Source organism: Cajanus cajan, chromosome 7, assembly GCF_000230855.2.
Source record: "Cajanus cajan strain Asha chromosome 7, NIPB_CcT2T_4, whole genome shotgun sequence".
In the NCBI taxonomy this organism is placed as follows: domain Eukaryota; kingdom Viridiplantae; phylum Streptophyta; class Magnoliopsida; order Fabales; family Fabaceae; genus Cajanus; species Cajanus cajan.
The window spans coordinates 47311822-47326655 of NC_138523.1; the positions used below are offsets into that span (position 1 = coordinate 47311822).

The window sequence follows — 14834 nt, forward strand, 5'->3', positions numbered from 1 at the left end:
AGATCCTAGTGGGGGTGTTCAAACATTTGGAAGTTGAAACCCATGTTAGCCATGGTGTATACTACTTGATTGGTCTCTATGCAAACATGGTGACATTTGATCTGCTGCTCCATACTTGCAGTTTCAACAATGGAATTGATAAGTGTAGCACGACTATGTGAAGCTGCACATCCAGCATTAAGGAATTTTGCTGCAAGAGTGGAGTCCAATTCGATAATGATATCTTCTAAAAGTCCTTTATCTTTAATAATGCACAGGTCATGTAGAATGACCTAGAGTTTAGCTTGAACTACAGAATACTGCCCGAGATTACAGGAGAATTACAAAATATAGTCACCAATATTGTCACCGATGATGCCTCCACAAGCAGCCCTCTGACCAGAGTTTCAAACTGCACCATCACAGTTTAACTTGATGAATCTAATGGGAGGAAGGTCCATATAATTTTAGTCGAACATAATTTAAATTTAAAAGTACTTTTTAATTTCTTTTCGTATTAATATGTTATTTTCTATTTGAGAATTGTTATAATAATACGATATAACTTTTATTAAAGCTTAAATCATTAAATAATTTTATATTAAATATGAATTTTGTAAATTTAATTATTAAATTAAAAATTTTTATTTTTAAATTATATATATAATTTTATATTAATTCAAGATAATTTAATACTTCATTTTTATAAAATAAAATTGACATAATATATATATATATATATATATATATATATATATTTTTTAAAATTTATTAAAAGATGAACATTTTGAGTATCTTTAAATTGTTGTTTAATTTTAACAAAATTTGATATAAACATATAAAATACATGAACTTTCAATCTAACGGTTGAATTTACAAAATTTATATTTAATATAAAATTATTGCACGATATAATATTTAGTAAAATTACACTATTATTATTATTATAACTTTATATATATATATATATAAAGTAGAGGTTTAATTATGTTTTATAATTTTTTTTGAAGTTTAAAATTTTCTAAATGATATATATATATATATATATATATATATATATATATATATATATAAAGTAGAGGTTTAATTATGTTTTATAATTTTTTTTGAAGTTTAAAATTTTCTAAAATCATTTAGACAAAGCAGAAGCTTGTACGTACTAGCTAGAGGACTTTTGTCGAATGAAATATTTGTTTTAAATAAACAAGGAAACCAAGAGAATCAAATTCAACACAAATAGACGAATCACGAAGCACAAATTATTACTTTAAGCAAACAATAATGATTAAGCCCACGTATTACTTTGGGTTATTTAAAGGTAGAGACAGGACAGGTGCTTGGGGAGAGATGTTTGTCGCTGGTAACGTAAAGCATTGAGGTTAATCGAAAAGGCAAAGGTTGTTTGTTTTAAAAGTTAGATAAAATTCATTTTAGATTGTTATTTTTAATCTTGTTCAATATTTTAGATTGTGAATGGTTGTAAAAAAAATTAGATTGTTAAATGCAAATATGCTTATAGTATATTAAATTAATCTAAATCCTAAAAATTTACATTAAAATATATATGATTTTAACTTTAAGCATTGTCCAAATAGATTCTATTATTTGTCTTAGGTTAAAACTTCATTCAACTGTGGAGAAAGTTCTGTATCCATATCATCCAACATGCATCGCATCTCGTGGCAAAGTTAGCGTCATTCCCGAGATTTTGTTTAGTAATAGTGCCATGATATGATATCCTTCATTGGCACAACACAAAGTAGACAAATGAATGTGTGAAAATAATGAAGGAATGATAACCAGTAATTAAATTTAGGAGAAAAGGGAAAATTATAGTAGAATGAGAAGCTTTGTTTAAAAAAAACTTACTTAATAGGTGTTTTTTCTTCTTCAATTTTTACAATATCAGTAAATAAAAATATTTATTGGGATCCTAAAGTGTGATTTATATCTATAAATTAAATTTATGAAAAATGAAATTAAAATTTGAAAACCATAAAAATTAATCTCTTATTATTAGATTCGATTGAATTTTTAATCCAATTAATTTATGTGAATATATATATATATATATTATAAAATTAACTTGACAGTTAAAAAATCTTATATTTACGAAATTTTAATATTTAATTATTTTTTTCATGATTTTATTCTCAAGATTATCTTATTGCTTTTTAAAGAGTAAATATAACTATTTTAATATATGCATACGCTTATATTAGTTTTGAATTAATTTAAAAGTATTCCCATGTATCATTTTTCTTTATTTTATAAATTGTTTTATAAAAAAAATAATTAATAAATAAATAAATCTTACATAGTGTGGATCAAATGATAAAATAAGATACACTTACCACCTTAACATAATTAAAAACAAAATATATAAAACCGTTGAATCCAATCTAAATTGCTTATGATCAGGATAAAGATTAGATTTAATATTGTATTCAAATAAATTCAAACTGAACCATGACGCGTTTTCACACATATGATCAAATTAAAAAATATTTTTACTTAAAAATTAAGCTAATCTGAACTGCAAATACATGTATCCGCCTTATTATGCCAACCTTGATTTCCATGTAGCTATTAACATAAATAGGTTTTTTTTTTCAAAAAAAAAAAAGGAAAGAAGATTGTCACATTCTAATTATATAGTTCGATATAATGGGTCTTGTTAGGAGTAGCAATGAGTTGTATAACTCATAAACAAGTTATTAGGCCAATTATCCTATCTTTTAAGGTTCTTCTAATATAATGAAGAAATTAGTCGGTCACTATTATCGATATTCTATAAAAAAAAATATTAATATTCATGCATGCCTTTAAAAGCACGTTAATTATACGTGAATAGCATAAGTAAAAAAATAAAGATGCTGCAAAAACAAAAATCAAGGAAGGTAGAGCATAACAAAAAGCTAAGTTTATTCAGTTTTATAGTTGACATACAATACTGATGAAGCAAAACCATTATTTATTTTCCCTTTTATCAAGGGTAAATCAAGTGGTTACATGGCACCATGCTTTCATCTTGAAACGAAGACAACAAAAAGAAATATTCAAACACAAAGTTTTGCAAAGAGCAACTTCATGATGGAGGCTAAGAACCTCTTTAATTTCCTCTCACCAAATTCAGATTTTGGCATTGTCCGAAGCATCACGATGGCAGCACTGGTAATTAACAGATGTCACCTCCATCACACGTGCACACGTGGGATTTGGGCACGTTATAGTGACTAGAACATTTGCATTATTTTTAACAAAAGCACACTGTTGACGAGCATATATCTCATCAAGCTTGATCTTATAGTACTCATCGAAGGCCACGTCAAACCCTTCTTTTTGAAGTATTTTCTCTTTCCATGAATCAAACTCGGCCAAAGTTTGAAGCATAGGCTCGCTGTGACCCAGAACCCTCACGTTGAAGCCTTTGGTGAGAATAGCCCATCCTTTTTGATCTTGTTTAAGGCACAGCAAGGTCTTCACAATCTTTTGAACCTCACAGTCCAAAGGATCCTTATGCTTCTGCAGTCTCTTCCTCTCTATTTCAATCCAGAAACGTGAAACAATCTTGGAGTCATCCTTCCCCAACTGATAGTGATCTATTATAGTATCAGTGCTCAAGATTGTTGCATGCCTTTTTGTATTCTCCACGGCCACTGTGAACTGTTGAATCCAATTTTTGTCACCACCTCCATAGATGAAGATGTACCTGTCCCCGTTGGCCTAACTCACATTGAAAACAAACTATGCATATAAATATTGCACATTTATAGTATAATAATATGATACATTATTATTATTATTATAGCAAATTCCATTCACATAACATTTATAAAAGATACAATACTATAATCTGTTCTTCAATATAGTTACAGATAATACAATATATACTTTATTAAATTTAATATATTAGGTAGATAAAACACTAATTCTAATTTTGATCGAGAATAACACCGATTTTACTTATGATAAAATGGTAATGTATATAAAAATAGCTTCAAATACTATGTTTACCTGTATTCCAAGATTTGCTTTCCTTGCTGCATCCCAGAACCACTTCCATTTTATGGTAAGCTCAATACCATCACTTTTCCTGAAGGGGAAGGCATCGATTCCCCATTGGAAAATCAAGTCCATTGCATCTTCGTTCAGTATGTCACCTAGAGGAGTGAGCACTGGGATAATTGGCTTACCCAAGTAATTAAATTTCTCTTTTATTAACTCAGTGCCTGGTAGCTCTGAGAAGAGCTCCACTGCGTACCATTTGATGTTATCCTTCAAAACATTGAATTTGTACCTCTGCTTCTCGTCCCAGAGAGCCACAATGGGGAGCCACAAAATCTTGAAATCCTCTTTCTTATAATTTTTTATTATTTCCGTAGGGTTTTCCTGCAATCTGTCATAGATTGAATTCAAAAGTGAAATCTCATCTTCAATCTTGTCCAGGCTTGAAATGAACAACAAGACATATTTCTGCTTGAAGACTTCAATATCCTGTTTGAAACATAAAACGAAAAGAAAAGGACATAATCATTAGTACTGGTTTTGTTTTAAGAAGACACCCCAATAAGGCAACATAACTAAATGAAAAGGCGATATAAATTTTTTATAGAAATATATTGGCACAGTCATCCACTTTTGGATAGATTTATTGGTGGCTTCAGTTTATATTGAATATCAGATAACAATAGTTAAGGAAGCCTAAATGTTATTGAAACTAACCGTTTTGGTTTTGGTGCTGCCATCGTATATTTGGACCTTAGATTTATTGTCTTGGATCAGAAGCTTCAAGAATTCAACAACATCCTTGGGATTGGAAAATGCTTTCCTGCGCTGCAAGTATTCCTCTACATAATCTGAAACGAATTAATGGACATATAACCTCTTATTAGTTGTTAGCATTTGATCGGTTCCATCATACTTATTCATTAATCCAAAATTAAAATAACTGTTCTTCCTAATTAATATATAAAATATGAGGCACTAAAGCACCTAACCTATTTGCTCCTTGCTCGATATCAGGTGTTGCTTCAATCTAGAATCAGCCAAAGAAAGCCTTTCCATAAAACCCGTTAATCTATAGTCCCTGAAACAAAATTAATAAAGAATTTCAGTTTGATAAATAATGTGATAGTTAGATTGAGAAAAAAATTATAAAAGTCTATTTTCTCGGGTTTTACTATTGAAATTTGTATAAGCTTTATTATAATTTTTAATTCGCTGATCATAAATATTTTTTATATTAATAGTTTATTAAAATTAAATCATCTTTAAAAAAAATATCACAGAAACTAAATATATATTTAAAACTTAAATTCTATAGTATACACAACCCGATGAAAGTGTGTAGCGTATAAAGTCATAATTAAGAAGAAATGTTAGCTGCTGCATGTACAACAATTCATGCACTAAATTATATGATAAAAGCGAGAGAAAAGAAAAGAAAAAGAAATGTAATAAATGGTGTAAAAGGTGAGAGATTAGCATAAAAAGTGTCATATATAGTAGTATAAAATATTGGATGAAATGAAAAAAAAAAGTCATATAATTAAGAAATATGTTTAGATAAGGATTTTCAAGAGTTTCTTTACCAGAAAATTGGTAGAAAAATTCTTTAAAGTCCTTCTAACTTGTATTTAATAAAGTTCTAAGATAACTTACGAAACCCCAACGAGGTTGGCCGTGGCAGCAACAAGGGAAGCAAGTGTCCAATACACAACAACAGGGATCTCATTCAGGGCATTTGACAAGGAAGGCACTTCCTGTATGTCATAACCAAGAGCAGACCATCTTGCCCAGTCTTGGATGCGATCAAGCACTTCCCTCACCAGCACCACCAGATTGGTCGCAGGGTCCTTTCTAATTTGAACTTGATTCAGTTGTTTCAACGAGTTTGCAAGTTGATTATCCGGTGTTGCAATGTCACTGAGGTACAACAGATTCCCATACTCCAAAGCGAAAGCAGCTAGAGTTACCAGTGCTTTTGCCTCCCACGAGTAGCTTTTGAGGTACTGAAGAATGCACATCGTTGTTTGGTGCACATAATGTTCACCACGAGGTGTGGTTATCATCTGTTATCATACCATCACTTGTTTTCATTACGTTGCAAACATAAGATCATAATACAAACGACGAACGAACCCTTTATAAATGAAGCAAAATAAATCGTACGTCGCGCGCGACATGTTTCATCTAATTAATAATATGCAAATAAAGAAAGAAATAATGATGATTGTGCCATAAAATAACCTGACAAGAAATCAGCTTCATTGTACGAAATTCTGGTTGGAAAACGGTATAAGCCTTGCCTTCAGGTAACCCTGTCTGTGACTCACAATAACCAATTAAAATGTTAATTACATGATAAACATGCATATACAGATTGCATATATTATACTGTATTAGTTAATGTGACGTTGACATTGAAAAGGTGATACTAACTATATATAAAAAAGATAAATAAACTAGCTACTATATAGCAACATCTGTTATATATTGGAGTGGGAGAATGATCAGTGAAAGAAGGTGAATTATATTTATACCTTACGTACAACACTGTACACAATGTCCGAAAGGACATCTACATCGCACTGGTCTTCATCATGGAGGTGGGTCAGATAAACTTTCTCAAGGATTTGAGAGTCAGAGAGATCAAAGGGATTCGGAAGCTGAGGTTTCTGCAGCTTCGCAGGGGCAATTGAATCAGCTGCTATGGACAGTGACATGGTGATTTAGCTTTGGGGTATTCTTCAACTTCTAAGATCTTTAATGCCTTGTGGGGTTGGTTCCTCCACGTATATATAGGCTAAAGAGGGCACAAGAGTTGAAGAGTTTACACTTGGTATAATTACTTTATAACTTAATTAAGAGTTCAAAAAAGGATAAAATATACGATGTAGCTTCTGCTGGGGCCTTTCTAGGCGTGAAATGTGCCTCTATAATGTGATTTTCACAACATACCCCTTATGGGCTTCATGAGCCATGCGGGATGACTAAGGATATCATTGGCACTTTGTTGAAAATTCACAAAAAAGATGATCCAGATTCTGCCACTTCCCAAACAGAGAAAAGATCGAAACATGTTACGGGTTCAAGAAAAGAACAAATGTACTTAAATTTTACTGATTAACAAAGATGCTTCTAGACAGAAATACTAGAACAACCTTTATTTATTTATTTATTTATTTACAGTATTAACTAGAAAAAACTATAAAATAAAAAATAAAATAAAAATAAAAAAATCTGTGGACGAACATATATGAGAGTACGTATCACTACTAGAATTTCTCTTATTACATGCGACTTTTCCTACGAATTTTTCATAAAAATTTGCAGGAAACGTTGTTCCTACAAATTTTTCTGCGAAATTTTATTTGCAGGTAATACCTTCGTGGATAATATATTTTTGCGAATTTTAAAATTCGCAGGAAAATTTCCTGCGAAATTTCTTGCGAAAAAAATTCACAGGAAAGTTTCTTGCAAAAAAAAATTTGCAGGAAAATTTCCTGTAAAAAAAATCCGTAGGAAAATTCGCAGGAAAGTTTCTTGCAAAAAAAAGTTTGCAGGAAATTTTCCTGCAAAAAAAATTCGCAGGAAAATTCGCAGGAAAGTTTCTTGCAAAAAAAAGTTTGCAGGAAATTTTCCTGCAAAAAAAATTCGCAGGAAACTTTCCTGCGAATTTTTTTGCAAGAAATTCTGCAGGAATATTTTTTACGAAAAAATAAAAAAAAAATACTATAAATTATATATTTTAAGAATTCATAATCTTTTATTTTCATGCCTCATACATAATCTTTTAAATTCTAAGATTCTAGATTATAAGTCTACCACTCAACAATACAATTCAACTTGTAAGGTAAGTGTTGCCCCAACTTATATACTCTTTAATTGTTTTATTTTCAATCGATGTGGGACTTAGAGATTTTTTAAAATATTAAACTTATGAATTTAAATATTTTTTTTATTTTTCCTGCAAATTAAAATTTGCAGGAAAATCCGCAAGAAAAATTACCTGCAAAATTTTTCTACCATTTAGTAAACATTACTTGCGAATTTATTTTTGCAAGAAAATATGCAAGAAACAAAATAAAATTCTTACAATATTTTCTGCAAATTTTTACCATGAAAATTTTTTTCCATGATTATTAAAATTGTAGCAAAATTTGTAAGATGTAACATTGTTAAAAAAAAAAAAAAAAAAAAAGAGGCTGATTCAGTAGCCCAGAACGGACCGTTCCAAGCTACTGAATTGAACTACATATTGTAGTTGAGAACGGGCTGTTCTCGGAAGGAGAACGGACCGTTCAGGAAGGAGAACGGACCGTTCTGGGGGGAGAACGGACCGTTCTGGAGGGAGAACGGGCTGTTCTGGAGGGAGAACGGGCCATTCCGGAGGGAGAACGGGCCGTTCCAGATAAGTCCCGGAACGGGCCGTTCTGATTTCAGAACCGGCCGTTCTGGGCGTTAATTTTGTGCGTGATTTGGGAGTTCGGAACGGGCCGTTCCGAACTCGGTACGGGCCGTTCTGGGCCAATCCGAAAGTCTATAAATAGGGGGTTGGGGGCCTTCAGGAGTTTTGGAGTTTTTAGAGAGAAGTTTTAGAGAGAAGGTCTCTGGGTCAGTGAGCTCCTTTCTCTCCCAAATTTCTCTGTTTGACTCCTTTTCTCCTCTAGATCACTAACTCCTTCTGACTTTTCTTGAAATTCAGATTAGAAAGCTTGTTTTGGGAGGACTGAAGTTCCGAGTTGAGCCTCGAGGGGAAACTCTACTTTTGTTCAGTCTTTGGCTATCTGAGCCAATCTTCAGGTAAGGGAAGCTAGAATGTTTGTTATTTAAGTTGCATGTGAGTTTAGAAACTCAATTGATGCATGGAAGTTGAGGATCCATGGCTGGATCGGAGAATTCGCTAATTGTTCAAAGTCTTGGAAAAAAATGGGGTTTCTGGTGAATTTGATGCATCAGATGGGTGCATGTTGATTCTAGGTTTATTTAAGTTGTATGGAGCCTATGTATTGTGTTTTGTGTTTGCATGTGACTGGATTTGTTGGTTTGGATGAAAGTTTCTGAACTCTCTGACTGGGATTAGACTAGGCGCAGGTTGAGTGCGCCAGGCATGGAAGAGCTTAGGGCTCTCAGGTTGGGATTAGGCTGGGCGAGCTCAGGCTACGCCGAGCGTAAATATGTTAAAAGTTAAAATGTTAGATCATATATGTGTGATATATGATGTATGGTGCGGTGTGATTCATATGTATGCTTTGTGATGATACGTATGAATGTTTGAATATGAGTATGACTGTTGATCATAATGGTGGGTAGACCATATATGATGTATGATGCATTATTGCATGTGACGTCTTATGACATGTGTATGATTGTTGATCATGATGGTGGGCAGACCATTATGATGTATGATGCATTATTGCATGTGATGCCTTATGGCATGAGTCTAGCCTAGGACTTGAGGAGAGGAAAAATATTTTCGAACTGGAAGAGCTCACATAGAGTCTCTTGAGAGTGGTGCTTGGATAGGCCACTGATATATGAGAGTGGTGCTCTGGGAGGCCACTGGATTTGGGAGAGTGGTGCTCAGATAGGCCACTGGGTTGGGTGAGTCTCCTCTAAGTCCTTAGCTAGTGTTGGAGCGGGGTATGAGGTCGAGGGTTATTCCCTTAACCAAGTACTCGGGAAGGTGCGTGGATCCTTGCGGATAGTCGGTGGGCGAACTCCACAATTGACTTGGTTAATGCATGCCAAGGTCGTGGTAAGCCCGTACCCAGCTGTGCTATACCTGACGGTGGATCTGGACTTCCAATTGTGTAAGTGACATCATCCGAGTAAACCCGAGGGAGGATTATATATCCTGTTTAGCTGTGACCGAGCGGGCGCATTGGGCGTGAAAACGGTTGGGGTGGTTTCGGTAAGATGGAATGTCACTTATACAACTCTATTGTTGTGGAGATCTCCTAGGTGTATGCGTGACGACGCATTAGATGATTGATATGCATTGATATCTGTCATGAGATGCATTTATTGCATGATTATTAATATGATGAAGTGTGGTGTTTGACTTCATGATTGGTGGATTGTATTTTATGCATGAGTAGTATTGGATAAAGTGTATGGTGTGACTCTATGAATACGATTGTGTAATATAGATTATTATGATTCATTTGTGAATTCTTGCTTACCCTTCTGTTTCCATGTGGTGGAACTGCGATGATTATACTTGGTATGGGAGCAGGTCAGGGCTAGCTTGGAGTCGAGGTGACCGCTGCGAGACGGGGAGTTTGATCCTCGTGTTAGGGTTACCATTTTGGGTAGCGATTTTTGTCTGTTTGACCGGCACTAGGGAATATTATTTTTGGGATGACTGTACATATATGGCATTTTATTTTGTATTTAAAGAATTTGGTTATTTTTATTCTTATCTATACCTGTATATATGAGTTATCCAATTTAATATTTTCCTTAGTTCACTAGTAGTAGTGCGATTCCACTAAGTGTAGAGACCATGGCGGGTCGTTACATAAGAAATATCTGTAAATTATTTTTTGCAGGAAAATTGGCAAAAAATTTCTGTGAATATTTTTTCGTAGGAAAATTCGTAAAAAATTTCTGCGAATATTTTTTTGCAGGAAATTTTGCAAAAACTTTCTATGAATATTTTTTTGCAAGAAAATTTGCAAAAAAAATGACACTTTTCTAGTAGTGTATTTACCACCTCACTTGGTCTAAAATAATCTAATGGAAATACATTTGGATAATGAACACTTCTTCTTAAGAAGTATTCATTAGAGATTGGTATTTTGCGGATTCATTAAGATTATTCTAGTAATAATTATTATAGAAGAAGATATCAATCAGCTATTCGAAATGGTTTTAGCTATAAAATACGGCTTGTGTTATTTTCTAGCCTCAAGCCCTACTAAGAAGTTGAAAATTTATTTTTATAAATAAAAGACAGGAAGAGAATAGAGAAAAATATGAAATGAGATAAATTATGTAATAAAGAAAGATGAAGAAAAAAATTGTGGGAAGTGTTGCAAGAGCATCAATACACTAGTTATTTTATGTTTAAGCAATTATATCTTATTTGTTTTTTTAATGAACTCGACTTACGTAACATAAAGAGTATTAAGTTTAAATTTCATATTTTATAAAAGATAAGATAACTTATGAACAAAAAATCATTTTTACACTATCCAAAAAAATAAAAGACGGTAAAAAACTAGCAATTAGTAATATCTTGAAAAGGATTTAGTAAGAATTGTTTAAAATATTGCTTAAAGTGCATGATTAAGCCATTTGTACGGCGGACATTCTATGAATAATATATCTCTTATCTTAGGATAATGTACAATGAGGTATATAAAGGATTTTATTCTTCTAATGTGAGATAATGGTATTTTAAAAAATCAAGTATAATAATAATTATTAATTAAAAATTAATGATTAATATTATAATTAATTTTAAATTTATTTTACAAAAAAATGATTTTATCATAAATTTTAATCTTTAATTTTATAATTAATAATTATAATTGTACTTTATTCTCTAAAATACATTATTTTACTTTAGAAGACTCAAATCCTTATAAAAATATAATGATAAGAGAAATTCTTGAAAATAAGATGTAATACGTAATAAATAAGTTATAAATCTTATTGGGGCATTCATTTGCAAGAATTTTTAAATTTGTATATCTTCTGTTAATACGGGTATATTGTTTCGGTCGATACCATACAATTTGCAGCAAATAAGGTTAATTAGTTTATAAGCATTTTAAATCGTGATCGCGCTACTGATAGTAATAATAATAATTAATTAAAAAATCAGTATATAGAGGTATAAAACCACGAATCCACGATTGTTGAAAATCTTTGCTGACATTCACACCACTCAGAAAATCCTATTGTACTTTAACCTAGATGATGAGAAGAATGATGATGTGTGGCTGCGCCATTTTTTTATTTATTTTTAGAATGTGCTTTTAGTGGTTGACCATAGTCCATAGGATAGATTTTGTTAAAATAGATTATAATTAGTTGATGAATCCCTTCAATCTCCCATGGTAAGATTAGTAGCTTAATATTCATTGATACTTTTGAAAGTGTGACCCTTACCAAATACCAAGAATATATATATATATATATATATATATATATATATATATATATATATATATATATTATATGAAAATGAAACTGACTCGTGATTAACTTGATAAGTTCTGAAAATGAAAAACAAACTTAGGCATATACTTCTTTATATCCACTAGAAATAAATTTTGCAACTGTCTAGACCATCATGATGACAGGACTTGTAATTAAAAGATATATATATACACTCACAAGTGGGGCTTGGTGGCATATGCTAACACATTTGAACTTTGGTGCAATTATCAACATTGATATGCCTTTAATAAGCTTACTCATATATACGTAATATCATAGTATTCTTCGACGGATATGCCAATGCCGGGCTTTCTTTCTCTTTTCATATTTCACAATCCGCAACAGAGCATGATATTTACATTATCTTACCTTGGCCCAGATGCTTTATATTAAACGCTTTGTTGATAACATCATATCTTAATTTGAGGATCTCATTTAAGGCAAATTAAAGCAAACTCTTCTTGAATCTTTGTCCCCCAGCCACCAGCTGTTAATTACTTTAGGTTCTTACTTTCTATTCCAGTCCAAAAATAATAATAATAAGCGTAAAATCAAGATGTTGGTAAGTAGTTAGAGATATAATGTATTCATCATGATTCATGACTCATGAGTACTTGTGGTTGTGGGGCCAACATGTTAGGGTAGTTCATCTTTTTCTCACGTGAAAGTGTTGGGAGGGATCGAGATCAAGACGTACGCCAGTAGAGATATAAGGTATCCATGCCATGAGTACCAGTAGGGCCAACATGGGCCATGTCTATGATTGGTCTATAGGTGGCCTACTCCCATCTCTTTTGCGTGCTGAGGTTTTGTTTATGGGCTAATTAAACATGCATTAATTATATATAATAATATTCAGTTAGAGGATTCCTATAAAATTCATCTATAGCTAACCAAAAGGAATCTAATATGATAAAACAATAAAAATGGAGTAACAAGAAGATGAAGATGGATGACGGTGGTTGCATTTCAAGGATCCTCTCTGATGGTATATATAAATCTTTTTGAGGTGAGATTAATTTTAGGTTATTTTAGAGTGTTTGAGAATGAAAAATGTTAAACTTCTCTATTGGACCTCAAGCTTAGCTTGTATACAGCACCATAAAATTATCACCCAATGTTCCAAGCATCTATTGATGCAGCATTTTTTTATTATCTTACAAGCATATTGAGTGTTGGATCATGCGCTTTCAATGACATGCAAGACAACATTTTCAATGTTGACCAAAAGTGTAGCTGTGAAATTACAAAGACGATTGTGATGGAAATCAAATTTAGGCCTCAATTAATGTTTCTATCATAACCTCTTCCCTCCAATTACTCTACTGTGTTAATCCTAGTGGTAGGCTAAGGCACCCAATTAACTCTTATCAAGGCAGTATTTTTTTCATATCTCCAACGTTAAGCGTTGAGACTCCAATGAACATGTAAACTGTGTTCCATGCAACATTGAGCACTATTTGTTATCATTTGATTCTTGTTGTAATTTCATGCTTAAATTAAATTAATTGTTTTAATCTGTAAATCCTTTGATTATACGTCATTTCTAGCGTTAATTAATATTCTTACCTCTTTGGTATTTTTTCCTTTTTTTCCCTTCATGTTAGAGTAGTTAGTGAGAATTATTCATACTGAGCTGCAACAAATTAAGATACCATATCCCTCAGCAATTATATGATAAAGGTTAGGATGGTGCAACAAAAGCTTATGGGGAATATTCACATTTTTTATTTCTGTGGAAATTCTCTGCTACTTCAAATTTTGTTTTAATTAATTAGATATAGATAACTGTAGTAAGTTTGTAATTCTATTTCCATATCTTAATGCAAAGAATATGTTATCCTTGGCTTTTTTACTCACCGGAGATAATTTTTTTCAAAAATCCCTGAAATGAGTAAATTTAAAATAAATAAAAAATGGATAAGTCATGTTTGTATTTCACAAGTACGACTTTTTTTTAAAAAAAAAAGAAAAAAAGAAAGTCATGAGTTATTATACAAATTTTACGTTAAAGATAAAAATGGCAAAGTCATGAAGTGAAAACACGACTTACCTTTTTTTTTTATGTTAAAGTAATATTTTTTTTAAAACACGACTTTTTTTAAAAAAAAGAAGATAGAAGTCAAGTTTCACATACATGACTTATCCTCCTATTCTAGATTTAAAAAAAAAAAAAAAAAACTACATATCAATTTAAGAAAGAAAAAAAATCATTTTTGGAAATGTTTGAGATATCTTCAATCATTTACCACTCAATTTTAGTAAATAGAAAAAAAATTATAAAGATAAACTATTGATATATAATCTATTTAATATACATATGTTTATAAAATAAATTGAGTAATTTATTAGAAACAAATAAATTATTATTATTATAATATTTTCCTTTTTTTCTTTTATTTTATTTTATTTGATAGATTTTAGCGAGTTAAACCACTCACCAACGTACCTTTTTATCATTTGACGAGTCAATTCCTCAACCTACTGTTATAAACAATATGATTTTCATCGCTTTCCGTCGACAAATAAAGGTGGGTTGGCCGTTTTGTAACTGCTAACTTGTATAACATAGGATGGATAATACAAAGTAATTAATGCGCAAAATACAATAAAGAAGTTGGAATCACGTTAATCAAATATAATGCATCAAAATTGAGTCAAATGACAGATATCAAGGG

General features: G+C 31.6%; 1 protein-coding gene across 1 annotated transcript; it reads right to left on the bottom strand.

The window, feature by feature from the left end:
- Nucleotides 1-2887: 2887 nt before the first annotated feature.
- LOC109805152 (protein SIEVE ELEMENT OCCLUSION B) lies at nucleotides 2888-6760 on the bottom strand. The gene is made up of 7 exons (XM_020367148.3): nucleotides 6525-6760; nucleotides 6232-6306; nucleotides 5644-6053; nucleotides 4980-5068; nucleotides 4705-4838; nucleotides 3997-4476; nucleotides 2888-3705 (listed from the first exon to the last, which is right to left on the bottom strand). The coding sequence occupies exons 1-7, from the start codon at nucleotides 6705-6707 to the stop codon at nucleotides 3112-3114; spliced, it is 1965 nt and encodes a 654-aa protein (XP_020222737.1). The 5' UTR covers nucleotides 6708-6760; the 3' UTR covers nucleotides 2888-3111.
- Between the last annotated feature and the right edge of the window lie 8074 nt (nucleotides 6761-14834).

Coding starts and splice junctions, on each gene's coding strand:
- LOC109805152 (XM_020367148.3), bottom strand. CDS start 6,707: ATGTCACTGTCCATAGCAGCTGATTCAATTGCCCCTGCGAAGCTGCAG. Junction 4,839..4,979: donor ATCGAGCAAGGAGCAAATAG/GTTAGGTGCTTT, acceptor AATTCGTTTCAG/ATTATGTAGAGGAATACTTG. Junction 4,477..4,704: donor GCAGCACCAAAACCAAAACG/GTTAGTTTCAAT, acceptor TGTTTCAAACAG/GATATTGAAGTCTTCAAGCA.